This window comes from Onychomys torridus, chromosome 20, assembly GCF_903995425.1.
Source record: "Onychomys torridus chromosome 20, mOncTor1.1, whole genome shotgun sequence".
In the NCBI taxonomy this organism is placed as follows: Eukaryota; Metazoa; Chordata; class Mammalia; order Rodentia; family Cricetidae; genus Onychomys; species Onychomys torridus.
In genome coordinates this window covers 40,404,350-40,431,089 of record NC_050462.1, presented here as the reverse complement: position 1 = coordinate 40,431,089, position 26,740 = coordinate 40,404,350, and the positions used below count along the sequence as shown (strand labels likewise).

The window sequence follows — 26,740 nt, the reverse complement described above, 5'->3', positions numbered from 1 at the left end:
ATCTGGGAGCTTGGTCTGAAGGGTGCATGGCGTGCTGTGAGAATACAGATGCTGTAGCATGTTCGTGACTGATTCCTTCCTCTTCTTTATCTTGTAGAAAACTGGTGATTTATATGCTGTCAAAGTATTTAATAACATAAGCTTCCTTCGCCCAGTGGATGTTCAAATGAGAGAATTTGAAGTGTTAAAAAAACTCAATCACAAAAACATTGTCAAATTATTTGCTATTGAAGAGGAGGTAAGTATCCAAGCTTGCCGTTATGTTGTGGCTCTCACTCAGAAGACAGGGTCTAGCAAAAGGCTGTGTACCCAAGAGTTCTGTCCCCGTCATTTCAGTAGGCAGAGAATAGAAACAGAGTGTCAAGAAGGGAAGCCAGAAAAGGTACAAGAAGGAGACATGTAAACTTTGATTACTCCTATGTGAAAAAAGGAAAAAGTAATAAGTAAAACTCACATAGTTATAGAAAGAACATGGGCTGGAGAGATGGTTCAGCAGTGAAGATAATTTGTTGCTCTTCCAGAGGACCTGGGTTCAGTTCCCAGCACCCACGGCAGGCAGCTCACAACCACCTGTGACGCAGCTGCAGGAGATCTCGTACACTCTGCTGGCCATTGTGGGCACCCAGACACACATACATATAAATAAAGAATGAGCCGGGCGATGGTGGCTCACGCCTGTAATCCCAACACTTGGGAGGCAGAGGCAGGTGGATCTCTGTGAGTTCGAGATCAGCCTGGTCTACAAAGCGAGTTCCAGGCGCAAAGCTACACAGAGAAGTCCTGTCTTGAACAACCAAAAAAAAAAAAAAAAGAAAAGAAAAGAAAGAAAGAAAGATTTTATAACAAAACAAAAAGACACTGATAGAAACATTAGTAAATGAGTAAAATTCATAGTAATTTAGAGATTAAAGTCTTAATTATGAAAGAATTGATTTTAGGAAAAAAATGACAAAAATTAAGTGTATCATTAGGAAGAAATAATCTAGAAATCACAAAGTGAAGATCTTTTTGCTTTCAGGCATGAATATTCAACAAAGATCTTCTCTTAAAATATTATTGTATATTCCTTAGGTTCATTCCTAATGATTTATTAGGGTTGGTCAAGTATAAATTATAGTTTCACACATTAAAATGTGGGTTGATATCCTGATATTATAGTAATGATTGAAAAGCTGAATAACTTAACATGTATGGTAGCTAGTGAAGAGAATGGTATCGGCTGAGAACTCCCCAAGACCAAGTTCTCATCACAAAGCCGGGCATAATGGTGTATTTCTGTAATCGTAGCTCTTGGTACACTGAGTCAGAAGAATTTCTGCAAAAGCCAGGCCAGCCCAGGTCTCAGAAAACAAGAATAGCAGGAGAGAATGAGAGTAACCTTCCAAACTGCCAAGCTGAGGGTTCTTTTCCTTCTTCTTCTCTTTTTTGTTTGTTTGGTTTTGTTTTTGTTTGTTCGAGACAGGGTTTCTCTGTGAGCTTTGTGCCTGTCCTGGAACTCACTCTGTAGCCCAGGCTAGCCTCGAACTCACAGAGATCCGCCTGCCTCTGCCTCCCGAGTGCTGGGATTACAACTCTGCCCGGCTACAAAGGAATTGTTCAGAAAGCATAGTGTACGACACTGCCCTTGATTCAGACACCAGCCCCAAGTGCAGCAGCTGTCTACAAGGCAAACTCTTCATGCAGACCAGAAATAGCAGGAGTTCCTAGACGTTTGGTAATTTGCTAAAATGTATAGTGAGTCACAGAACTCAGAAAAATACTATTTTTTTTACTGTGTAATAGCACAAAGATACAAATTAGAACAGCCAAAGTTATAGACATGGGCAGGGTAGACTGAGCTGGTTCCAGACAGGAACATGTTACCTTCCAAAAGACCACCCAAGCCTTTGGTATCAGATGTTTTTGTTTGTTTGTTCTTTGGTTTTTTGAGACAGGGTTTCTCTGTGTAGCCCTGGCTGTCCTGGAACTCACTCTGTAGACCAGGCTGGCCTTGAATTCACAGAGATCCACCTGCCTCTGCCTCCAGGGCACTGGGATTACCTGGCAGTGTGAGTTTTTTTTTATAGGGCTCCATCCTGTTCTGCATGGTGGACCTTTGATCTCTACTCCTTCTCCAAGTCAGAATATATATGATGTGTCTTAAAGCCTCCATAAAATCAAATTGTTAGCTGAGTGTAATGCTATGCTCTTGTAATCCGAGCATTTAGGAGAATGAGACAGGAAAAGCAAGGATTCAAGGCTAGCCTGAGCTATGTAGTCAGAATATGTCTCTATTTAAAAAGGGAGTGCTGCTGGCATGAGGGCCCAAGCTTGTCATCTTAACATTCAAGAAGCTGAGACAGGAGCATTGCCGGTAGTTTGAGGTTAGTCTGGACTATAATGTACCTTATCTAAACTTTAAAAAGAAAAGAAAAATCACGTACTTCGCTACCCACTGGCTAAAGTCCCGGATCAAAAACACTTCTTTCAAACAGGTTTCAAGAACCAGAAGTCACTTCCAAAAGGGAAAGTTAGCTGGAGGTGGCGGCAGCACACGTTTCCTCCCAGCACTGGGAAGCAGAAGCTCATGGCTCTCGCAGTCCCAGGCCAGCCTGGGCTTCAGAGTGGCACAAGTGACCCTAGAAAACACTTTTGTAACCCTTTCTCTTTTCATGACTACTGAACAGAGAAAATAAAATACATTAAGGAAGTATTTGGGGGCTGGGTTAAAAAATTTTAAAGGACCAAAAGTCAAAAATTAATACTAGATTTTAAGATTGATCTCAAAATTGCAGATTGCTAAAAGTGGTATCTGATCCCTGTATACTATGTAGTTGGATGAGGGTCTTTCTCCCTTAGAAAGCTGCTGTACTGATGACGAATTTTAATTGGCCGAGATGGAAATGTGCCAGCCAGAGCTTTGCTGAGAGACCCAGCTGTTCCGCCCCCCAGTTTTGTTTCTCCTTCGTTCTCCTTACATTTTATTTTCAGTTATGTGTATAAATGTACGTCACTGGTGCAGGTCCCTTGCAAGCCAGAAGACTTCCTGGCGTCAGGTCCCTGGAGTGCACATGCAGGCAGTCGTGAGCTGCCTGCCACGGGGGATGGAAGCTGAGCTCGGGTCCTCTGCAGGAGCAGTACATGCTCTTAACCATCTCCAGCTCACCCATTGCTTTTTAAGGGCAGCACTCCATTCCTTGAAGTAAAAGTGCTTATCATAAGAAGGAGATTTTCCTAAATACGTTGTTATACAGAAGAAACTAAATGGTTTGAACAAAAACATTAAACCATGATCTTGTGTTTCAGATTTAGCTAGATTTCAAACTGGTTTGTCTTCCAAACTCTCCCTTAGTTTATATATATATATAAAGATTTATTTTTATTTGCGTGTGTATGCTCACATGTGTTCCAGTGCCTGGGGAGAATAAAAGGCATTGGTGGAACCCCTGGAGCTGGAGTTACAGGTGGTTGTGAGCCACCCACTGTGGGTGCTGGGAGCTGAACTCAGTTCTTCTGGAAGAGCAGCAAGTGCTTGTAAGTGCTGAGCTGTCTCCAGCCCATCCACTTTGTCTAATAGAAACTGGAAGCTGTTTGTTATATAAACATAGCATTTGTTAGTCCTAGAGTCAAAATAGCTCTGTCATTGCATCCCATCCTGCATCTGAGTGAGGTCAGGTAGACAAGTGCTGCCCTGCAGTCAGATTTGATGGCTTCCTGTCGATTCTCACTCAGTAACTTTGTTTTCCAGACGACAACAAGACATAAAGTACTTATTATGGAATTTTGCCCATGTGGGAGTTTATACACTGTTTTAGAGGAGCCATCCAATGCCTATGGACTACCGGAATCAGAATTTTTAATTGTTTTACGAGATGTGGGTATGTTTATTTATATGGTTTTATGCATGTTCATTTATATGGTTTCATAGTATTTTATTTAAAGATTATAAAATGAAAAGTTAATTTCCTATATTCAAAACAAAAGACTTTTATATATGTTTTCTCAGAAACCACACCAAAAGTACAGTGCCTAAAAGAAAAATTAGACAAATAACTTTATCAGCATTAAAAACTTACTTCAGGGCTGGAGGGACAGCTCATCTGCTAAGGTCACTGGCTGCTCTTTTAGAGGCCCAGGGTCAGTTCCAGCAGCTCACAAGCATCTGTTACTCCAGTCCAGGGATCTAATGCCTTGTGCTGGCCTCCACAGGCACCAGGCATGTGTTTGGTGCACAGATACACATGTGGGCTAAACACCCATACATGAAATAAGTAAAAATGTAAAAACTACAGCTTCTTTGAGATGGTAACTAAAAAGAGAGCCCATAGGATAGAAGAGTTTGTATGTAGATCACACGTAAGATGTCTTGTCCAGACACCCTACCAAATACAGTTTTAAGACTTGTCAAAGGATTTGACCAGACATTTGTCAAAAAAGAAGGCTAGAGAGATGGCCAATGAGTGTATTACACAATGCTCAACATTATTAATTACTGAGGAGGTTGTAATGAAAAAAAACACTTCTTCCCATGAAGGTGGACAAATCCAAAAATGAGAACAGGTGTTGGCAGCGGAGAGTGGGATCTGCTGTGCATTTCTGTAGGGCTGCACAGTGATACAACCCTTAGAAAACAGTTTAACAGTTCCACAAAAGACTAAATATAAGTTAACTGTATGCTGTAGCCATTCTAACGGGCTTACACAATAATTAAAAACACATCCACATAAAATTTTACACATCTATGTCATAGCATTACTCATATGCCGATAAATAAAGTCAGGACAACAAAAATACCCACCGGCTGACAAGTGGACTAAGATGGCATTTACTGTGGAGAGGGATGGAATATTACCCATTGATAAAAAGAACCAAGTCCCATGTGGTGGAGTAGGTCTGGGCTCCAGCATTTGTGAGGTAAAGATGGAAGGATCAGGAGTACAAGGTGTCCTCTGTTACCTGTCAGGTTCAAGACCGGCCTCCACCAAGCATCACACATGCTTACTCTTCTCATTTTTGCTGCTGTGATAAACATGGCCTGGGGGTGGGGGGGAGTTTGGCTTCCTGATCACCGTTTGTCATTGAGGGAAGTCAAGGGAGGAGCCGAGGCAGAAACCACAGAGGAACACTGCAGACCGCCTTGCTCTCAGTTTTCAGTTCCTTTTCTTCTACCTCCCAGGGCTGCTGCCCCAGGGTGTCCCTGCCCACAGTGAGCTGGGCCCTTGCATGTCACTCAGCAATCAGAAAATAGCACAGACATGGCTAAAGGTCACTCTGACGGAGCCATTTACCAACTGAGGCTCTCTCTTCCCACGTGACTCCAGTTTGTGTTGAGTTGGCAAAAACTAGCCACGCATACCGTGGTAGTTTGGATGTAATTGGCCCCTGTGAGCTGATTTTGATTTCTCTAGGCGATCACAGTTAAGAGATTGCATGAATCTCAGAAGAGACTTTGGACTGTTCAGCATTGTTGAGCCTGGGATAGACTATGGGACTTGTGAAGGTGGTCTAAACGCATTTTACATTATGATACTGTCACAAGCTTATGGGAGCCAGGGAATGGAATGTGGTGGTTTGCATGTAACTGTCCCCCATGATTTCATAGGAAGTGACACTGTTGGGAGGCGTGGCCTTGTTGAAGGGAGTGTGTCACGGTGGGGGCGGGCTTTGAGGGCCCTTGCTTAAGCTTCCCTCAGTGTCCCAGTCTTCTCCCTGTCACGTTCTCATCAACGTGGAGCCAACGCCATGTCTGTCTGCACGTGGCCATGGTGACAGTGGACTGAACCTCTGCAACTGTAAGCCAGCCCCCAACAGTTAAACTTACAAAGTTTCCTTTAGAAGAGTTGCTGCAGTCATGGTGTCTCTTCACAGCAATAGAGACCCTAACTCAGATACATACATACAAAAAAAAATACATTTCTTAATTGAAAAATAAAAATGAAATCTTGACACATGCTAAAATTGAGTGAATCTTGAAAGAATACAAAATGAGCCGGGCGGTGGTGGCGCACGCCTGTAATCCCAGCACTGGGGAGGCAGAGGCAGGTGGATCTCTGTGAGTTCAAGGCCAGCCTGGGCTACAGAGCTAGTCCAGGACAGCCTCCAAAGCTACAGAGAAACCCTGTCTCGGAAAAACAAAACAAAACAAAACAAAAAAAAAGAATACAAAATGAGAGAAGCAAGAGACAGAAGGTCAGAGCCACAGTGTCACATAATCCCACTCTCAAGTGCACAGGTCAGTCTGTCTGTAGAGACAAAAAGCCGGTGAATGACTGTTTGTGCTTAGGGGACAGAATTCGAGAATGTCTGCTTGTGGCTGTTGAGCTGCTTTGAGCAGGTAGAAATGAATGGTAAGTCATAAATATATGTGCGCGTAGACACACACACGCACATGCACACGTACACACGCACACACGCACACTTCAGTTATCCTGTCAGTTTTGGTTATGAGCCTAGCCTTTAACGGCTGAGCCATCTCTCCAGCCCTATCCTGTCAGTTTTTAAAAGACAAGTGAGGTGACTCCTTGGGAGGCAGGGAGTGAGTGTTGAGGAGCCAGGATGTAGTAGGTGTGTTGTCTCAGCTGGTGGCCCTGCCTGTCCCCACATGTCAGTGTCTTTGCCCTCAGGAACAGAGACTGACTGGCACTAATCAGAACCACGTCTCCATGGAAACAAGGGTCACACTGTACCCTCCCCTTGCTGCTGCTTTACTGATTTACATTACTATTTACATTACGATTGCCTTTGTTTTGTATTTATTGCTGAAGTGGGTGGAATGAATCACCTCCGGGAGAATGGCATAGTGCACCGTGACATCAAGCCGGGAAACATCATGCGTGTCATAGGGGAAGACGGACAGTCTGTGTACAAACTCACAGACTTTGGTGCCGCTCGAGAGCTGGAGGACGATGAGCAATTTGTGTCCCTGTATGGCACAGAAGAGTATTTGGTACGTTACATATGACTGGAAATTTCATTTTAATGACCGGGTAGGTGTATTACACATGGGGTTATTGGTCACAGTCTATAAAATATTACGTAACCATATGACAGAGATTCCATTTTCTGTTGGGATGGATATGGTGTCTAAGAAGGGAATTGGGAATTGCTTCCTGAGTCGTTTTCTATTGGACAGTCTCAGAGGCTACTAGTGGTAACTCACAGCTTTGATCCCGGCACTGGAGAGGCAGGGGTGCCTGGTGAGGATGTCAGATCCCCTGGAGCTGCGCTTTTCTGTTGCAGCATCCTGACATGTACGAGAGAGCAGTGTTACGGAAAGACCATCAGAAGAAATACGGGGCTACCGTTGATCTTTGGAGTATCGGTGTGACGTTTTATCATGCAGCTACCGGGTCTCTGCCATTTAGACCATTTGAAGGGCCTCGTAGGAATAAAGAAGTAATGTAAGTGGTTTCTCCATCTAAAACTAGAAACAACTTTTTAATGTATATTATCTTATTTCCATTGTTTGAGGAAATGAAATTGATGAAAATTGCCTTTTTCTGATACTTGATGCTACCTAGATTTTACTAAGAATGTAGCCTTCTAAGAGTGTTGGCATAGTTTTCCAAGTCATGGTTGTTTGCTGTTGTTTTTTAAATTTTATTTATTTTTATTTCGTGTGCACTGGTGATTTTACCAGCATATATGCCTGTGTGAGTGTGTCGGATCTCCTGAAACTAGAGTTACAGACAGTTAGAAGCTGCCATGTGGGTGCTGGGAATTGAACCTGGGTCCTCTGGAAGAGAAGCCAGTACTCCTAACCTCTGAGCCCTCTCTCTAACCCCAGAACCAAATAATTTTAATTCCTGCCTTCCATTGAACTGATTGACCATCTTAAAAATTACATTTGGGGCTGGGCAGTGGTGTTGCACACCTTTAATCCCAGCACTTGGGAGACATAGGTAGTTTGATCTCAGCGAGCTCAGGCCTTCCTGGTCTACAAAGTGAGTTCCAGGACAGCCAGGACTGTTATACAGAGAAACCATGTCTCAAAAAAACCAAAAAAAATTTTTTTTAAAAATTACATTTTGGCAGTAATTTTTTTTTTCCCTGTGATTGCAGGTTCCATCCAGAGATAAAGCATTTCGGTAGTGTAGTATTCAGTTTAAATTTTTTGTTTTATGTGTATAAGTGTTTTCCTGCCTGTATGTCTGTATATCTGGTGCCTGAAAGGCCAGAAGATGCCTGGAACTGAAGTTACAAATAAATGGTTGTGAGATGTCCAGTTGGTGCCGGGAACTGAGCCCAGGTCCTCTGGGAGCCATCTCTCCAGCCCCATGGTGTTGTATGCATTTATATGCTGCCATATTATTGGAGAAATGAGCAATACATAAAGTCACTAATAGTAAACCAAAAAAAAAAAAAATCAAAGAAAAGATGGAGAAATTTCTGGAGTGAAAGTTCTTACGTAATTCATCTGTACACTGTGTGTGTTAGGGTCTCTGTTGCTGTGGTGAACACCAGGCTCAAAAGCAGCTTGGGGAGGAAAGGGTTATTTCACCTTACAGCTTGTAGTCCATCTGCCAGGGAAGTTGGGAAGTCGGGGCAACAGCTCCAGGCAGGAACCTGTGGGCAGGAGCTGATGCAGAGGCCATCGGAGTGCTGCTCACTGGCTTTCTCCTTGTGGATGCTCAGCCTGCTTTCTTAACCATTCAGGACCACCTGCCAAGGGCTGACACCACCCCCAGTGGGCTAGGCCCTCCCTTATTGATCATTAATCAAGAAAGTCCCTTACAGATTTGCCTGTAGGCCAGTGTTACAGAGAGGCATTTTCTCTGTTAAGATTTCCTCTTCCCAAATGTGTCTATATTTGTGTTAAAATAGTCAAAGTCATTCGGCCACAGCTCCCTGCATGCTGGAACTGTCTTCCCACCATCCCTGCTTACCCACCTGCGTGGGATTCACAGTAGTCACAGTTGTAAAATTAGAGTCTTTTATTTCATCTCAGAAAGTTGAGGAAGAAGCATATTTTTCGTTTGGTTGATTTAAGGAAGTAAATAAAACAAGTTCAGAGAATACGATGCTTTTGCTAAAGCTTGGACATTTGCATCCATGCTAGGGAACTACCCCATGTGTATGAAGATCAGAGAAGACGTCCACTAATTGCACTAAGATGTTGCGGTGTCAGCCTGAGCATGCTCTACACCAGTGCCCTTTTTATTAAACCCTCCTTTAGCAAAGGCCAGGTCTCCTTTGTTTCCTCATTAAATGTAAGTTGTCCCTGACAGTTACACACTCCTGTTTTCACAGATACATTTTTAAAGCAGCGACAACCTTTACTGCTCTAAAAGTGGGTGAAATTAAAGTGTACTGATGTAAGAAAGGAAACATGACTCAAAGGCCACTCCATGGCGCTGTGTGATCACTTAGTGGGCAGTTATATATTCCGGGATGTCGTTATTTGTATAGAAGTGCACCTCTGTGCACACGCTGTGCACCGTCATTATTAGTGACATTTGACTGTATTCCGGGATGTCGTCATTTGTATAGAAGTGCACCTGTGTGCACCTCTGTGCACCGTCATTATTAGTGATGTTGGACTGCATTCCAGGATGTCATTATTTGTATAGAAGTGCACCGCTGTGCACTGTCGTCATTATTAGTGACGTTGGACTGCATTGGTGAGTGCTCCACCCTCCCATCACAGCCTTGTTACTCCTGCATCAGTTTTCACAGGATTAAGGTTTACATGTGACTCTTAGAACAGTTAGATTTCTTGAAGAACTTGCATACTATATCAATGCTGTCATTAATTCTCTGCACTTCTTTTTTGGATTAATTTATTCCTCCATAATTGGATCCAGCACATGTGAGCACATCTTATTTTCCACATTAATTTGGTTTTTTTAGACAGAGTTTCTCTGTATAACAGCTCTGGCTGTCTTATAACTCCCTCTGTAGACCAGGCTGGCCTCGAACTCAGAGATCCAGCTGCCTCTGCCTCCCCAGTGCTGGCATTAAAGGTGTGCGCCACCACTGCCAGGCTAACTTCTTTCTTTTTATTTTATTTTATTTTTTATTTTTATTTTCTGGAGCTGAGGACTGAACCCAGGGCCTTGCACCTGCTAGGCAAGCACTCTACCACTGAGCTAAATCCCCCACCCCCCCAATTTCTTTATTTTAAAACATCTCTTGAGGCAGAACTTACGGCTGCTTCTATATAGGAAGCAGTAGTCTGCATCTGCCTTACTGGTTGGGTCTAGTTTTTAAAAACTAGATTGACTTGCTCGGAGCACATTTGTTGAGATGATAAACTAAAAATGATCAGACAGAAATACGGTCCGTTGGCTGTAAGATACTGGCAACTGACGCTGAATGCTTTCGTGCAGATGCAGGGGCCCTTAGGGCCCCACTGCCCTGACTCACCACATCCTCGCTGTCCCCTGCTCCCCAGCCAGCCTGGCTTCTTTCTACCCATCTGTGTTTCTGTCACAGTCATCAGTCTGTCTTTTCACTTTAGCACGCCTGTCCTTACATGTGTGTGTCCTTTCTGACTATGCAGAGGGGTTCCCCAGTACTGGGCTATGTATAGTTTTAGCTCCCTCTTTATAAAAGTAATTCTCTGCCTCATTTTGCAGTAACTTTATAGTCTGCTTGACTGTGAGAATAAGGGGGAAAAAAGATTAGGCGCTTTTTTATAGTCTAGTGGTTTGGGTGACAAAGCTTTTGTGCATGTGTTTGCCCCACTTTTCATATGGAAAAAATAATGTTTTGGTGTGAACATCAAAATGCTGTTCGTTGCTCTCCAGGCTCCCAAATGAAAAATTAGTTATGACATGTAGCTAGTATTCCTCCAACTACTACTCCACTTCAGTCATCAGATTCAAAGTATTTTCATTGTTTGGTGGATCCTGTGGCCGTCAATCACAAAGTTTACTCTGGTAGATTATAGGTGCATCTGAGGAAATACTTCTGCAGAGTCCATTGCTCGGCCATGCAGTAATGACCTGCTCGTCTTCTTCTGCTGTCCTCCTAGGTATAAAATAATCACTGGGAAGCCTTCTGGAGCGATATCTGGGGTACAGAAGGCAGAGAATGGACCAATTGACTGGAGCGGAGACATGCCGGTTTCTTGTAGTCTTTCTCGGTAAGTGGAGCCCGCCCAACTTGTGACTTTGGACATTTGTGTTTAATCTCCTTATAGCCTAAAAATCATAAACATGTTCAAATATCTGAGCATATTTTCAGGCTGGCTTTGTTATTTCTGTCAGTTTGTATTTTGAGGCAGGGTCCTGTTATGTGTCCCAGGCTAGCTTTGAACTCAGTATGTAGCCCAGACTGATAATCCTCCTGCCTCTACATCCCACATGCAGGGATAACAGGCATGGATCCCCACTACTGGCTTTTTAGTGTAATTTTATTTTGAACCATGTGATTTTTTTGCATTTGGGGTGATGTAAACATTCTGAGCTTTAGGGATTCTTTCCTGAGGTTACAGCCATGTGTTCTTAAGATTGGTTCTCATTTGTCCTGAAATTCTTTCAAATGTAGGACTCATCCTAAGGACTTTATGCTGACTTTCATACTGATGGACCACAAATAGTGGTGTAACTAGGAGTAAGTTTCTCCTGGAGGTGTGGTGCACATCTTTAATCCCAGCACTCAGGAGGCAGAGGCAAGCGGATCTCTGTGAGTTCGAGGCCAGCCTGGTTTACAGAGTGAGATCCAGGACAGCCAAGGCTACACAGAGAAACCCTGTCTCAAAAACCAAAACAGGAAAAACAATAACAAAGAAAAAAAACACTACCAAGTTTAATGTTCTCCTTATTTAAAAAAAAAAAAAAAGTATTCAGGTTATTCAAAGAATAAAAAATAAGTATTTCTAGGCTGGACATAGTGGCACACACCTTTAATCCCAGCACTTGGGAGGTAGAGGCAGGAGGGTCTCTCTGAGTTCCAGAACAGCCAGAGCTGCATAGTGTAGCTCTCAAAAAATACCAAAAAGAAAAAGAAAAAAGAGGAAAAATTAACATTTCTAGTACTTTTCCAACATTTTAAATGTCTACAGGGTCTTCCTTAATTTAGCAGTCAGAACTCTAATTGTCAGACTGTCCCAAAGAAAGGATTGCTTAGTGTCAAATTGAAAGTAGCTGGGCATTGTGGGAACATACCTATAAGCCCAGCACTCGGGAAGCAGGAGCAGGAGGGATCGCCACAGGCTCAAGGCTAGCCTGGGCTACAGAGTTCTAGGATGGCCAGAGCTGCATAGCAGTGAGTCCCTGACTAAAAAAAAAACTAACTGACCAGATAGCGGTGGCACATGCCTTTAATCCCAGCACTCGGGAGGCAGAGACAGGCGGATCTCTGTGAGTTCAGGGCCAGCCTGGTCTACAGAGCTAGTTCCAGGACAGGCACCAAAACTACACAGAGAAACCCTGTCTCAAAAATGAAAAGAAAACAAAACAAAACAAAACAAAAAACCAAGCTAACTAAAAAAAAAAAAAAAAAGCCGGGTGGTAGTTCCTGTCTGCAACCCCAGCATTTGGGAGGCAGAGGCAGAAAGATCACCATGAGTTTGAAGCCATCCTGGGCTATATAATGAGTTTCAGGATATCCTGAATTAAACAATGAGACTTTGTCTCAACCACCCCACCTTCCAACTCATGGGGGGGGAAAATAGCAATACTACCCTGTTTCATTTTTTACTTTTTTGAAAAACATTTTCTGAAAGTAAACTCATGTTCTGTAACTAGATTTGCCAAAAGAAATGTGTTGTATTGGTGAGCAGAACTTTACAGTTAGAGCATGTTGTGTTATGTTTGATTTAGGAAATATTACACTTAAGGTTAGTTTTTATATTACTGAGTCAGTGATGCCCTGGTCTGAGTTCCAGACAGACAGCTTATTTCTGGAGTAAATCAAGCCTTATCCACAGCAGCTGATTTCAGCATCGCAGTCTTTCATCAAAATTACTAGACTTGAAAAGGTGCTGTTCGTGATTTTTATTTGTGTTAAATGGCAAAGATTTTAAGTACCTCTAGGAAACAACGAAAACCACTTACTTACTAAAGAGAGTGAACTGAGAAAGAAAAGTTAGCCGTTCTTCCTGTATGTGTCAGTCAGGAATGAGGGCGGGAGGGAGGGATAGAAAGCCCAGAGCATCACGTGACTACGCCTTCGCATAAGGGAGCCTGTGCGGGTTAGTCTTAACTCAGCCACCCTTTGACTTGGCTCTCAGGTAACTTTGTAAATACTGTTTTAGGGGTCTTCAGACACTGCTTACCCCAGTCCTTGCAAACATCCTTGAAGCTGATCAAGAGAAGTGCTGGGGCTTTGACCAGTTCTTTGCAGAGACTAGTGATGTACTTCACCGAATGATAATCCACGTTTTCTCCCTGCAGCAGATGACGGCACACAAGATTTATATTCATAGCTATAATACGTAAGTGCCTCTGTGTTCTTCTCCTATCTCTGCATTGTGTAATGTAATAAACATCTCCTCAGGCAGGAGAGCAAATGGAAAGACGCCTTGCCTTCACTGGCAGCGCCATGTCTCGCTGGGAAAACTTCATTTAAATACTTAGTAAATTCCTGATCACTTATCGGAAGTGAAAAGGACTAATTTTCTTAAATACATGGGTAAGTTACTTTGTACTTAAACTGCAAGTTTGACACCGCTAATTCAATGACTTCTTTCGAGTGCCATGCACTGGTAAAAATGAGCTGTTTTACTGAAGGTGTACCCTCTTTAAAAACCAAAGTGCGGGGCAGTGGGGGTGCACGCCATTAACCCAGCACTGGGGAGGCAGAGGCTGGCGGAACTTCAGCCTGGTCTACAGAGAGACCCTGTCTCCAAAACAAAACAAAAAAGCCCAAGTTTTAAATAGAGTGGAGTTTCTAAATTTATTTACATAATTAACATGAAAACTTTATGGATACTGAAGAAATAGTCAACATTTGTTTTGCATAAATAAAAATAACCGGTGATTTAAAAAAAAAAAAAAAATGACTGGAGAGATGGCTCAGTGGTTAAGAGCACCGACTGCTCTTCCAGAGGCCCTGAGTTCAATTCCCAGCACCCACATGGTGGCTCACAACCATCTGTAATGAGATCTGGTGCCCTCCTCTGTGTACATAATAAATTAAAAAAAAAAAAAAACCACATGTAATAAGACTACATACGACTAAATATTCACCTGAGTGTAAAACTGGGGAAGCAATTAGATGGAGTGTATCCAAGTAAATATATTTAGCGGTGACAGTTTACTATGTTGCAAGGTGCTATGATTGAGAGAGACTGGGCGGAGAGTCCAGGCATCTGCCCGCGAGTTCTCCACACTTCTGTAAGAATAGAACGGGGTTGGGGATTTAGCTCAGTGGTAGAGCGCTTGCCTGGCAAGCACAAGGCCCTGGGTTCGGTCCTCAGCTCTGGAAAATAAAAATTTTAAAAAAAGAGTAGAATGAAGAAGCTGACTGTGCTGGTGCAGTTTAGGAGATATGGGCAGGAGGATCACCACAAGTTCAAAGCCAGCCTACTCCATGTAGAGAGTTCCAGGCCAGCCAGTGCTATACAGTGAAACCCAGCCTCCAAGAACAGCCACCGCAGCCGGCAGTGGTGGCGCACGCCTTTAATCCCAGCACTTGGGAAGCAGAGCCAGGCGGATCTCTGTGAGTTCAAGGCCAGCCTGGTCTACAGAGTGAGATCCAGGACAGACACCAAAGCTACAGAGAAACCCTGTCTCGAAAAAAAAAAAAAAAAAATAGCCCCCATTCTTCCTCCCCCCCCACCCCAAAAAGAGTCAGATTCAATCCTTGTGCCTCAGTCTGTGCAGAATTCGTATTACAGTTTGCTGTCTCATGAGGTTGGTGAAAGGGGGTTTGGAGACTCGGCCCAGTGGTTAAGAGCACTAAAGAGGACCCAGGTTTGATTTTCAACACCCACACAGTGGCTCATAATTATCTAGAACTCTTGATTCCAGGGGATTTAATGCCCTCATCTGGCCTCTGCCATTGTATCAGACATGCCTATGGTGCACAGACATACATGTAGGCAGAACACCCATACACATATAAAAAAAATCTAAAATAGAAGAGAAAAAAGTATTGTTGTTGTTGTTGTTGTTGTTGTTTTTGATTCATGAAAAGAGGATTGAGGTGTGCTAGCTCATTGGAGAATGTCTGCGTGCATGAGGCCCTGACTTCAACCACAAGCACCAGAAACTGAAAAGAAAAAGAACATAGTTTACACAAAATATTTAGATATTAATAATCGAATAAATAGATCTAGTACAAAATAAACAAAATATAAAGAAGCAATACTAATGTAACCTTAGGTTGTTTTTGTCACATTTTGGTTCTTTATAGCCTGAGTCAACTGATGTCGTTGTTACTGGACATGCACTTGAGCTTAAAATAGCATCCAAACCTGAGACAATCAACAGTAGCTTGTGGCAAAGCCATGTCACACCGCTAACTTTCTTTGATCTTGTGGACCTGTTGAAGGGGAATTTACTTTTTCTAATTTCTTAGAGTATTTAACACAAGTTTGTGTTTCAGGGCTGTTCTTGGTGCTGCATATCTATGTGACTTGATCTTCAACATAAAGATATGTGATGGGGTCAGGTTATATGAGGTCCCCATAAGAACTGCTCAAGTCTTAGAATACATACCGATGAGTTGTTGCTGGTGCAACATCTAAGTTTTACCTTTAACTCCACCCAGCATTGTATCACCCTTTAACTTCCCCCACAGTGCTGCTGTATTCCATGAACTGGTCTATAAGCAAACCAAAATCGTTTCTTCAAATCAAGAACTGATCTACGAAGGACGGCGCCTAGTTCTAGAACTTGGAAGACTAGCCCAGCATTTCCCTAAAACCACAGAGGAAAATCCAATTTTTGTTGTAAGCCGGGAACCCCTAACTACCATAGGATTGATCTATGAAAAAAGTAAGTACTGGCCATTAACAAAACAAATGTCTGTCACTGTAAGACTGCTGCTCATTTTTATAGAGTTGATTCTGATTTTAATATGAGACTTTCAGTAAATATTAAAATTTCATAACTTAGTTTATAAAGATTACAAAATTGAAAAGCCTCATAATTTTCTTCTTTTTCACTTCAGTATTTCATGATGTGAAGCTATAATTTGTCATGTTTTACTGTAACTGCTTTTAGTGTTTTGATAATTCCCAAAATAACATTCCTATCATCAAGTCCAGCAGATATTTATTCTATCTAGTATATGTAGGACATTCTGCCATTCTTTAGAATTTAAGAAAAAAATTAGATCTACATCTTTGAAATTTTTTAAATTGTTTGTACTACTGGTAGGGAAAAGAGTTACCCAGAATTTTTGCATCCATTTTGAGACTTAAGTATTGAATTTAGATTGAAAGACAAGTGTGGAGCTTATTGTATTAGAATATATTTAACAAAAAAACATGAGGCTTGAAGCTGGAGAGATGGCTCAGCAATTAAGAGCACTGGCTGCTCTTCTAGAGGTCCTGAGTTCAATTCCCAGCACCCACATGGTGGCTCACAACCATCTGTAATGAGATCTGGTGCCCTCTGCTGGCTTGTGGGCATACATGCAGGCAGAATACTGTATACATAATGAATACATAAATCTTTTTTTTTTTTTTTTTTAAATGGGGCTGGCAGGATTGTTCAGTGGGTAAAGGTGCTTATTCCGGAAGCCTGGCACCTGAGTTCAATCCCAGAGGCCATGTGAAAGTGAAACGGAGAACCAACTCCATAATGTTCTCTGGCTTCTCTGTTATGCCATAGCATGTATGCACATAAACTGTTCAGTTTTAAGACATAAAAGGAAGGAATGAAACTCTTTACAAACATTGGAGGTGGCTGTTGGGGCAGGAGCATTGTCTCATGCTGGTATGGAGGTGATGCACATGTGTGTGTGCAGGTGCCTGCCACATGGACGAGGTCAGAAGAGGACGCTGGCTGTCGCGCTCTGTATACTCTGCCTTATCCGGCAAACTTTGGGGATCCGCGAGCCCCCACCCCTCAGTGCTGGGGTCGCAGGCACAAACAGCTGCTCCCAGCTTTTGACATGGGTGCGGGACCTGAATGTAGGCTTCACAGTGGCACTCTGGCTCTCTGACGCACCGAGTCCTCACCCCAGCCTTCCTTTTCAAGCTAGGGGAAGCACTTGGAGGACTGTCTCCTGGGTGTTTACTTGAGACGTTCTGCGTGCCATAGAAAGAATACAATGCTTCCTCCACTTCTGGTTCTAATCTCATTCCTCTGTTCATATTTCAGTCTCCCTCCCTAAAGTTCATCCACGCTATGACCTAGACAGTGACGCGAGCATGGCCAAGGTTAGTGTGCAATCGATTACTCAGTAGGGAAGTGATCAGCGTGGTTTTGTCTGACTGACAGAGTTTTCCTATTGAAAGTATTCTCCATTCCACATTGTTTTACATTCTAGTTTCCTTTCTTGAACTCAATGAGAGGAAATTCTCTCTGTTAAAAGATGTTTACATAATGTTGAGAATTGCAATATTTATTCCAGTTACAGCTGCCTAGCTTTTAGACATCGCTCATTTATTTACCTGATGCAGATCTGAAAGCCTGACCGCTTTTGTGTGAAAGTTTCTCTTGCCTTGTCCACTGTCAGCACCAAACGCCACCTTTCTTTCCCTCAGGCAGTGACGGGGGTCGTGTGTTATGCCTCCCGAATAGCCAGTACCTTGCTGCTCTATCAGGAATTAATGCGGAAGGGGATACGGTGGTTGATGTAAGTAAGAGACTGCAGTCTGAAAAGCATGCTTCCCACGGACCTCACCAGACCAGGGGCCCTCACGCACCACTGATCCTCTGCCACTGCGGGCAGTTAGGGGCACAGCCTGATTTTGCTACGCTACATTTGCCTCCCACTCAGTCGGCATTATCTTTATTGATTCCCTTCAATAGCCTGGTGAGACATGGGGATGAACAGTCTGATTTAAACCTACCCAGCTCTGTGAAGTGCACAGTCCTCTTTCAGAGACCCTGACAGGACTCATTAGCTCCCTTGGACAACTTTGACTTTGACATTGACACTATTAAAGCAGTCTGTTTTCTAGGTTTAAGCCTGCACAGTCTTCCTCCATTTCCTATCTTTTTACACACACTCCTTTTTAACAGAATTACTTATTGGGCTATAATTTATACACTATATAATTCATGCATTTAAAATGTACAAGTCAGGGGCTTCCAGTGTGGCACAGAGCGATGCAACCATTCTACTGAGTTTAGACCATTTCATCACCTCACAAGTCCTGTGCCCAGTAGCTCAGCTGCCCCCCAACTTTATAAATCATGAATACACCAGAGACTTGACTGTTTTAGATGCTGCGTGTGTATGGAAACACACCCTCAAGTACATACTCATCTTGACAGGACTTGAGAGTCTGCACATTTCTTTTCCTAATCATTTACTATAGTTATTCTAAAACAGAAAATTCCTTTAAAAAATACAAGTGTTGGGTTGTGGATGCAATGTAGGTGGAAAGTGCTCGCTTTGCAAAAATGAAGACAAGTTCAACCTTCGGACCCACTTTTTTTTTTAAACAAAGAAGGTGGAGGCACAGTGTCACAGGCTGGTGATCCCACCCTGAGAAGGCAGACGGGTGGGTCACCCAGCCTTGCTGGCCAGCCAGCCTGATTGGCAAGTCCCAGGTCTCAGAGGAAGACCCTTCTGAAAAAGAAAGGTGGGTGGTCCTTGAGGAGAGACACTGGTTGACCACTGGCTTCCACCCTACCACACACCCCAGCACGCGTGTGCACACACACACACACACACACACACACACATACACACACACACACTGATGGGGTCTTTTTTTGACCTTCTATGGTTCATAAAGGTCATCACACGCACACACACACACATACACACACACACACATACAAAGATGTGTATGATCCAGGTCTCTCTTTAACCTTCTGTGGTTCATGAAGGTCATCGTGCTGTCTGTAAGAGAACATGGATCTCCTTGAGAACTGTGCTGTTTCTGTACTCATCAGTGGTTGACTCTGCGTTCTGCAGATGTGCAGTGTGACTTGGTGACAAGGGACACCAGGGAATGCTTTCCTGGCTCACCTCACTGCAGTTGCTGGGGACCTAATGTTTGTGACAGCCCATGCATGCTCACACCCATTCATTCTCACACAGACACGTATGTGCTCTGTATCATTCTTATTCCTGGCTCTTGGTTTTTTTAGCCAGGGGCTCACTACGTAGCCCAGACTAGTCTCATATTCATGATCTTCCTGCCTCCACCTCCCAAGAGCTGGGACCACAGGCATTTTGCTACTTCAGCAGGCCCTTAATGTTCTAGGTTTCTTCCCTGTGACTAGTGTTGTATCAACGAAGTGCACAACCTTGTGCTGGGGGCGACTTTGAGCATGTTATAGCCTCCCTTTCTTTTTCTTTTTTTTAAGATTTATTGATTTATTATGTATACAGTGTTCTGCCTGCATGTATACCTGCAGGCCAGAAGAGGGCACCAGATCTCATTACAGATGGTTGTGAGCCACCATGTGGTTGCTGGGAATTGAACTCAGGACCTCTGGAAGAACAGTCAGTGTTCTTAACCTCTGAGCCATCTCTCCAGCCCCATAGCTCCCTAAACCTGGTTTTCTGCCTCCACTAAGAAGCTTTGTGCTGGAGATGGCTTAGTGCTGGGATGCCTTAGTTAGCTCTGGGATGCCTTAGTTAGCTCTGGGATGCCTTCGTTAGCTCTGGGATGCCTTCGTTAGCTCTGGGATACCTTAGTTAGCTCTGGGATGCCTTAGTTAACTCTGGGATGCCTTAGTGCCAGGATGCCTTTGTTAACTGGGATGGCTTGGTTAGTGCCAAGGTACCTTAGCTCCAGGATGGCTTACTTAGCACTGGGATGGCCTAAGTGGCAAAACTGGTTCTTGGCATGTCTAGAAGAAATCTAATTGTGCCAAATACAAACAGCATTTTTTTCCCCTGTTTTTCTGTCACTGGTCAGTGGTTTAATGGTTTTTGTTAGTTTTATTTATTATGGTTTAAGTTTAAAAAAAAAAAAAAAAAACCAAAACGTTTTTCGTGTAGCTACAGCGTCAAATTTTCTTTGAAAGGGTCCTCAGTAGTCAGACTTCATGGCCACATGATATCTTCTTTGTCCAAAGTGATGATAGGCCATAAAACCAGACCTTAGGCCTTGTTTGCTGATCGCTGTTGTCGTCCAGAAGCCTGCCAGTAGGTGTTATTCGCAGTAGTACCCTCTTCAGAGATCACATGTGTGCTCTGAGTAGAAAATTAATTCTAATAACATAAACGGTACACAACTTGTTTGTATGTTTATAGCTTAGTTTTTGATCTTTAATTTTAATGCCTTGGTTTCTAAACTTTAACCTAATCTCTAAAATTTAACCTAACCAGTGACAGTCTGCGAAGTATAAATGCCCAGATGTGGAAGAGTCATACAAATGCCTTTTCTTTCTTTTTTTTTTCTTTTTTCTTTTTTTTAATTAAGCCTATTACAAGAGGTTAACAGGCTGGCTAGAGTACTATCTGACACAGATGTGCTTTTAATGGTACCTTAAAAATGTGATTTGGCATTTAAAATTTATGAAATATGTTTGAAGTAGAATTTCAGTATACTTAGTGGTAGTCCAAAAACAGAACTTAACTAATGGGAGAGCACTGTTTTCAGTGAGCTGGTGAGAGATGACTACAATGAGACCGTTCACAAGAAGACAGAAGTCGTCATCACGTTGGATTTCTGCATCAGGAACATTGAGAAGACTGTGAAAGTGTGAGTAGACCCCGTCCCAGCCGGGACTGAGTTCTGTCTTCATTATCTCCGGCATGGTGGGGCACGGTGTGCCCGGTGACCCCATCCTAGCCGGGACTGTCTTCATTATCTCCAGCACAGCAGGGCACGGTGTGCCCGGTGACACCGTCCCAGCAGGGACTGAGTTCTGTCTTCATTATCTCCAGCACGGCGGGGCACGGTGTGCCCAGTGTTTGGTTCGTGGAGCAGCCATGGATCAGTGGCTGCTCTGTCTCAACAGGGGAAACATCAGGTTTCTTTCTTATTAGGAATTAGCATCACCATTTTGATGGCATTTCCCCCCATCTTTTCTGAGTGGCGAGGCAGTGGGAGGTAGGACCATCTCTTCCCTATCTTGGGAGGCAGAGCTGAACAGGAAATATAAAACCTCCATCAACTCAGAGAGTAAGAAGCTGAAATAGCCTCTTGGTAGTATTTTTGAAATTTTAGGAACAACTTTTGGTGGGGAGGGGCACTGAGATATTGAGTGGGTAAAGGTGCTTACTGCCCAAGTGTGGTGACCTGAGTACCGTCTCCAGAACCCACATAAGGCTAAAGGAGACAACCAGCTCCACAGTCTGACCTCCATATGCGTGCTGTGGCATGCATACATACAAAATGTTAATAAGTTAAAAAAGCTACAGAAATTTCGCAGTGATTTTTAATTTATTCCTATTCTTCTATCTGAGAATGTATTTTGTAACAATGATAATTTAAATGGCCTTTCAGAATACACTATTTATACTGCAGGGTAAATATAATAAATGCAGTCAGTATGTATAACTGAAGAACACATTTATATACACATATCTAATTCTAAAATCTGGTAGTTTCACCATTATCCTGGTATAATGTGATTGGAAATTCCTTCTCTATTCCATCCTAATCTGCATATGTATAATGGAAGTAAATATGGACTGATTCTCAGTGCATGCATTCCCAGAGTCCCAGCAGAAATCCAGATGCAGTCAAAGCATGCTACTGAAGCCCTACTATCTCTTGACACTTCTTCTTGTGACTAGGTCACAACTGAGGAACTCTGGGGTGAGAGCATACACAATGCGCTCTGTCCTGGGCCGGAAGGAGTAACTGCCCGGTGACTTCTTCGTCTGGCTCAGAATGGCATGGCACTTAAAATAGGGGAAATGCTCACAGAATTTTCCACTAACTGTTCTCTGACCACCGTGGACCACTGGCACCTGTTTGAGTCACGTCAAACAAAAACCCCAGATGAGCATCTCTGTGGGAAACGCCTTCTTTAGGAAGGCAGCAAAGGTTTCTCAGAATCTCTCGGCACAGAGACCTTGAGTAAATTTTTTATTAAATGACTATAATAATAAATCCACTTCATAAACTACCTCTAGAAACCTGTATATGTTACACTCATTCATTTTCTGGTGATGTGTTTTCATACAGATATGAAAAGTTGATGAAAATCAACCTAGAAGCAGCAGAGTTGGGTGAAATTTCAGACATACACACCAAACTGTTGAGAGTAAGTATTGGCAAAGTACGACAGTTACGGGCAAGCCGCAGCCTGATCCTCTGCTGGTGAGAGAGTTAGTGTGGGCTTCCTGAGAAGAGTGGTGTTTCTGTGGAGAAAAGAGTTCCTTCTTGTGTTTCTAGAGACTGTGTGGGAGGGGAGGGGCGTAATTCTATATATATTCTTAGCTATATATATATGTGTGTGTGTGTGTGTGTGTGTGTGTGTGTGTGTATGTATGTATGTATATATGTGTATGTATGTATATATATATAATATACAGTTTTTCTTATTCTACACATATTCTTAGATATGTATACACACTATTTCTCTGCCATTCAGTTCTTTGTACTATTTCCAAATGCTTCCTGTCTTCCCACCCCACATTTTCTGCATTTTTTTCCTTTGTTTTAATCCTTAATGCTGTTGTGTAATAATGGACATTCATAGTATGGTTTTTCCACATGCAGTCAAGTATCAGTGCTTAAACTGCTTAGAAATAACTGCAATCCAGAAACATCAGATCTCTTTAAAAAGGAAAGCATTTGGAGTCCTCAGGCAGTGGGTTATTTCTGTAACTAGAAAGGCAGTAAGGACACAGGATTGCAGAACACAAAATAGATGTCGGGATGGATTTCTTCTTCATGCAGAAGTCCACACAGTTATGTTCTGTGGGAACTGATTACCTGCTCCCGGGTTGCCCTTCACCCAGACACTACTGATGGGCTCCATAAGGCCTTTCAAAAGGACAGATTATTTTCAGGTTATGTGCATCTGTGTGTGTGCTCTGTGTGTGTGTGCACGGGTGTCCCTGCCTTCGTGGTTTTCTCCCACAGTTTCCCAAAGGATGAGTCATGGAGGAGTAATGCTTATAGTTTAGTGCCTTCAAGTTGGCCGCATTTTAAAGAGGATGAAAATGTCAGAACGCATCACATGTTACAAGTCTCTGTCCCATGAATAAAACTGTCACTTTACTTATTTATACACTTCAAATGATATTGCAGGCCAGAAGAGGGCATCACATCTCATTACAGATGGTTGTGAGCCACCATATGGGTGCTGGGAATTGAACTCAGGATCTCTGGAAGAGCAGTCAGTGTTCTTAACCTCTGAGCCATCTCTCCAGTCCCCTTAATTAAGAAAAGTAAGGCTTTTTGTTTTTGTTTTTGTTTTTTCAAGACAGGGTTTCTCTGTGTAGCTTTGCGCCTTTCCTGGAACTTGCTCTGTAGACCAGGCTGGCCTCGAACTCACAGAGATTCACCTGCCTCTGCCTCCCGAAGTGCTGGGATCAAAGGCGTGCACCACCACCGCCCGGCGAGGCATTTTCTTAATCGAGGTTTCCTCCTCTCAGATGACTTTAGCTTGTGTCAAGATGACATAAAAGCAGCCAGCGCACCAACTCTTAAGTGGTCGGTACAATCTGAATTCTTAGGCTTTTCCTCAGGATGACTGAGGGGTTTTTCGTGATGATGACTATGAAAGTTGTGGACCAGGACCAGGCCAAACCAAGAAACGAAGGAGCTGTGAGTCGACCTCATCTCTGAAACCACCCTGTAGGTTGCGGAAACTACCCACTTATTTGGTTTCTGCTAAAGAAGTTGGGGAGTATAGATGTTTACCTGTCTCTGGGAGTGGGGCAGGCTGTTGTTTGTGAGGTAGGGTATGCAGCCCAGGTTGACCTCAAACTCAGAATCCTCCTGCTTCAGCATGTACCACCACATCTGACACCGTAAAATAATCTTGATAATGTGGCTTATGGGATAGAGAGATAAGGAAGAATTATCTTTGTGCCCATGACCATTCCCTCATGGGGTGGTATTGTGTTCCTTGAAATAGTGTGCACGTTAATAAACTTATCTGCGGTCAGAGAACAGAACAGTCACAATATTAAACATAGAGGATAGGCAGTGGTAGCACATGCCTTTAATCCTAGCATTCCAGAGGCAGAGAACTACCTGGATCTCTGTGTGTTCAAGGATACAGCCAAGCATGGTGACTCACACCTTTAATCCCAGGGAGTGAAGGCAGAAAGCAGAAAGGTATATAAGGTGTAAAGACCAGAAACTAGAAGCTTCTAGCTGGTTAAGCTTTCAGGCTTTCAAGAAGCAGTTCAGCTGAGATTCATTTGGATGAGGACTCAGAGGCTTCCAATCTGAGGAAACAAGATCAGCTGAGAAGTTGGCCAGGTGAGGAAGCTGTGGCTTGTTCTGCTTCTCTGATCTTCCAGCATTCACCCCAATACTTGGTCCAAGGTTTGTTTTTATTAAGACCTCTTAAGATTCGTGCTGCACCCTCACACTACTCTGGGACACTCTGGGGAACCAGAAAGAACATTGCTTCTAAACGAGTCACAATTCACACATCCAGGCTTCATGGCATAGGATGGGGAGGGACAGGGAGGCAGGTACTGGCTCATCCTAGAGAGAGCAAGGCCGCTCCTCAGGTTGGCCCTGGCTCTGCCGACTCCGGAACCCCTTTCTCTGCTTAGCTGTGGGGGAAACCAATGGGCTTCTTTGTGCCAACGTTACCCTGCAGATAAAGGTGTCCCCGAGGTTCCCCAAAGACAGCCTTCTTCAGGAATTCCCTGTGAAGACCAGCTCTGGGCTGGCCTGGGAGCCGGAGTTCTGAGAAGCTGTGATCAGGGACGGTGAACTCTGGGATGCATGGAGGAGGGGAGGATCACCACAGGGGCAGATGTTGTCAATGAAGTACCCTCACTAGAGCCCATTCTCCCTTCCTGCATCCCAAGCTTGAATTACCGGAAAGGAAGAGGTGGTGGGGAGGTACGTATAAGGGGCTCGCCTGGGATCCTATCTGTCAGCCATACTGCCCCCCCTTCTCTTTTGGTTTGTTTGTTTGGTTTTTCAATACAGGGTTTCTCTGTTTAGCCCTGGATGGCTTAGAACTCACTCTGTAGACCAGGCTGGCCTCAAACTGAGAGATCAGCCTGCCTCTGCCTCCCGAGTGCTGGGATTAAAGATGTGCACCACCACTGCCCAGAGACTCTTTTTCTATCATAATATATAGCTTTTAACAGGCCTGACTCTTATTTGTTTGTTTTTTATAATTTATTTAACTTTATTTTATGTGCATATGTGTGAAGGTGTCAGATCCCCTGGAACTGGAGTTACAGACAGTTGTGAGCTGCCATGTGGGTGCTGGGAATTGAACCCAGGTCCTCTGGAAGAACAGCCAGTGCTCGTAAGTACTGAGCCATCTCTCCAGCCCCTCTTGTTTGTTTTTTAAAGGGGGAAAACTTATTTTATATGTTTGTGGTTGAGTAGGTGTGTTTACAATGTGTGTGCAGGTGCCTGTGGAGGCCAGAAGCAGATGTCAGGTCCCCAACAGCTGGAGTTACAGATGGTTTTAAGCTACCTGATGTGGATGTTGGAAATGAAACTTGGGTCCTCTGCACAGCAGTAAACACGCTTTTTGTTTTTTTTTTTGTTTTTGTTTTTTTGTTTTTTTTTATGTATGTGTATGGGTAATTTGCCTGCATGCTTAGAGACCAGACGAGGGATCCCTTGGGACTGGAGGTACAGGTGAGCTGCCATATGAGTGCTGGAAACCCATCTCGAGTTCTCTGCAAGAGCAACAAGTGTTCTTAACCACTGAGCCATTTACCTGCCCCAGGCCTGACTTCTGCAATACATCCATGACTCAGCCACCCACATGCTCCCTCTTCTTTCTGGCCTCTTGCATCCATTGTCTGGCCTCTGTAGAGTTCTGGTGAGCCTTGGTTTGGAAAAGGAAAATGGGCAAGCAGGTAACAGTGTGAGCATGGGGTGAGATTCCTACAGAGTTAGTTCCTTTGCCTCTGCCTTTTCCCAAGTCGGCTTTCTCTTGTACCTGCTTTGGAGTTTATGATGTTAGTGCCAGTGGGATCAGAAACACACAGACCTCCCGCCAGGACAGATGTGAGAATCAAGGTCATTATCGGCTATCTCACTGAGACTGTAATATACATAGAAGGGAAGGCGGGGCTTGGCCTGGGGTCTCCTCTGGAGGCAGAGGCAGGAAGATTACAAGTTCAAGGCCTACCTGGGCCACAAAGAGAATTCAACGTCAGCCTGGGCAACTCAGACCCATCTCAGAATGTAAAATGAAGTGAGGAGGGCTGGGAATAGAGCAGGGTGTTTGATTGGCAAGCTTGAGACCTTGAATTTGGCCTCCAATGCACCCCATAACCTGGGCATGGTGGTTGTGAGGTTTGCTTTTATTGACACCTTGACAAAACATAGACTCACCTGTGGAGCAAATCTCAATGAGAGGTTCTATCTAGCTCCGGTTGGCCTGTGCACATGCCTATAACAGGTTTTCTAAATTAATCAAACTGGAAGACCAACTCCGCATGTGAGTGGCTCCATTCCCCGGGTTTGGGTGGTTGTCTTGTTAGGATTTCTATTGCTGGGATAAAACATTGAAAGCGGCCTGGCAGTGGTGGCGCTCACCTTTAATCCCAGCTCTCGGGAGGCAGAGCCAGGCGGATCTCTGTGAGTTCGAGGCCAGCCTGGGCTACAGAGTGAGAT

General features: G+C 43.6%; 1 protein-coding gene across 2 annotated transcripts in view; it reads left to right on the top strand.

Annotated features, from left to right (window-relative positions):
• Tbk1 (TANK binding kinase 1) overlaps positions 1-26,740 on the top strand; it is a 41,157-nt gene that overhangs the window by 6,988 nt on the left and 7,429 nt on the right. For both annotated transcript variants that reach the window (XM_036169956.1, XM_036169957.1), the window contains exons 3-13: positions 98-238; positions 3,728-3,857; positions 6,744-6,925; positions 7,219-7,379; positions 10,955-11,065; positions 13,181-13,360; positions 15,670-15,866; positions 17,199-17,257; positions 17,585-17,676; positions 20,609-20,710; positions 22,145-22,223. In XM_036169956.1, the coding sequence (XP_036025849.1) occupies positions 98-238; positions 3,728-3,857; positions 6,744-6,925; positions 7,219-7,379; positions 10,955-11,065; positions 13,181-13,360; positions 15,670-15,866; positions 17,199-17,257; positions 17,585-17,676; positions 20,609-20,710; positions 22,145-22,223 (1,434 nt within the window). The remainder of the gene's footprint in view (positions 1-97; positions 239-3,727; positions 3,858-6,743; positions 6,926-7,218; positions 7,380-10,954; positions 11,066-13,180; positions 13,361-15,669; positions 15,867-17,198; positions 17,258-17,584; positions 17,677-20,608; positions 20,711-22,144; positions 22,224-26,740) is intronic.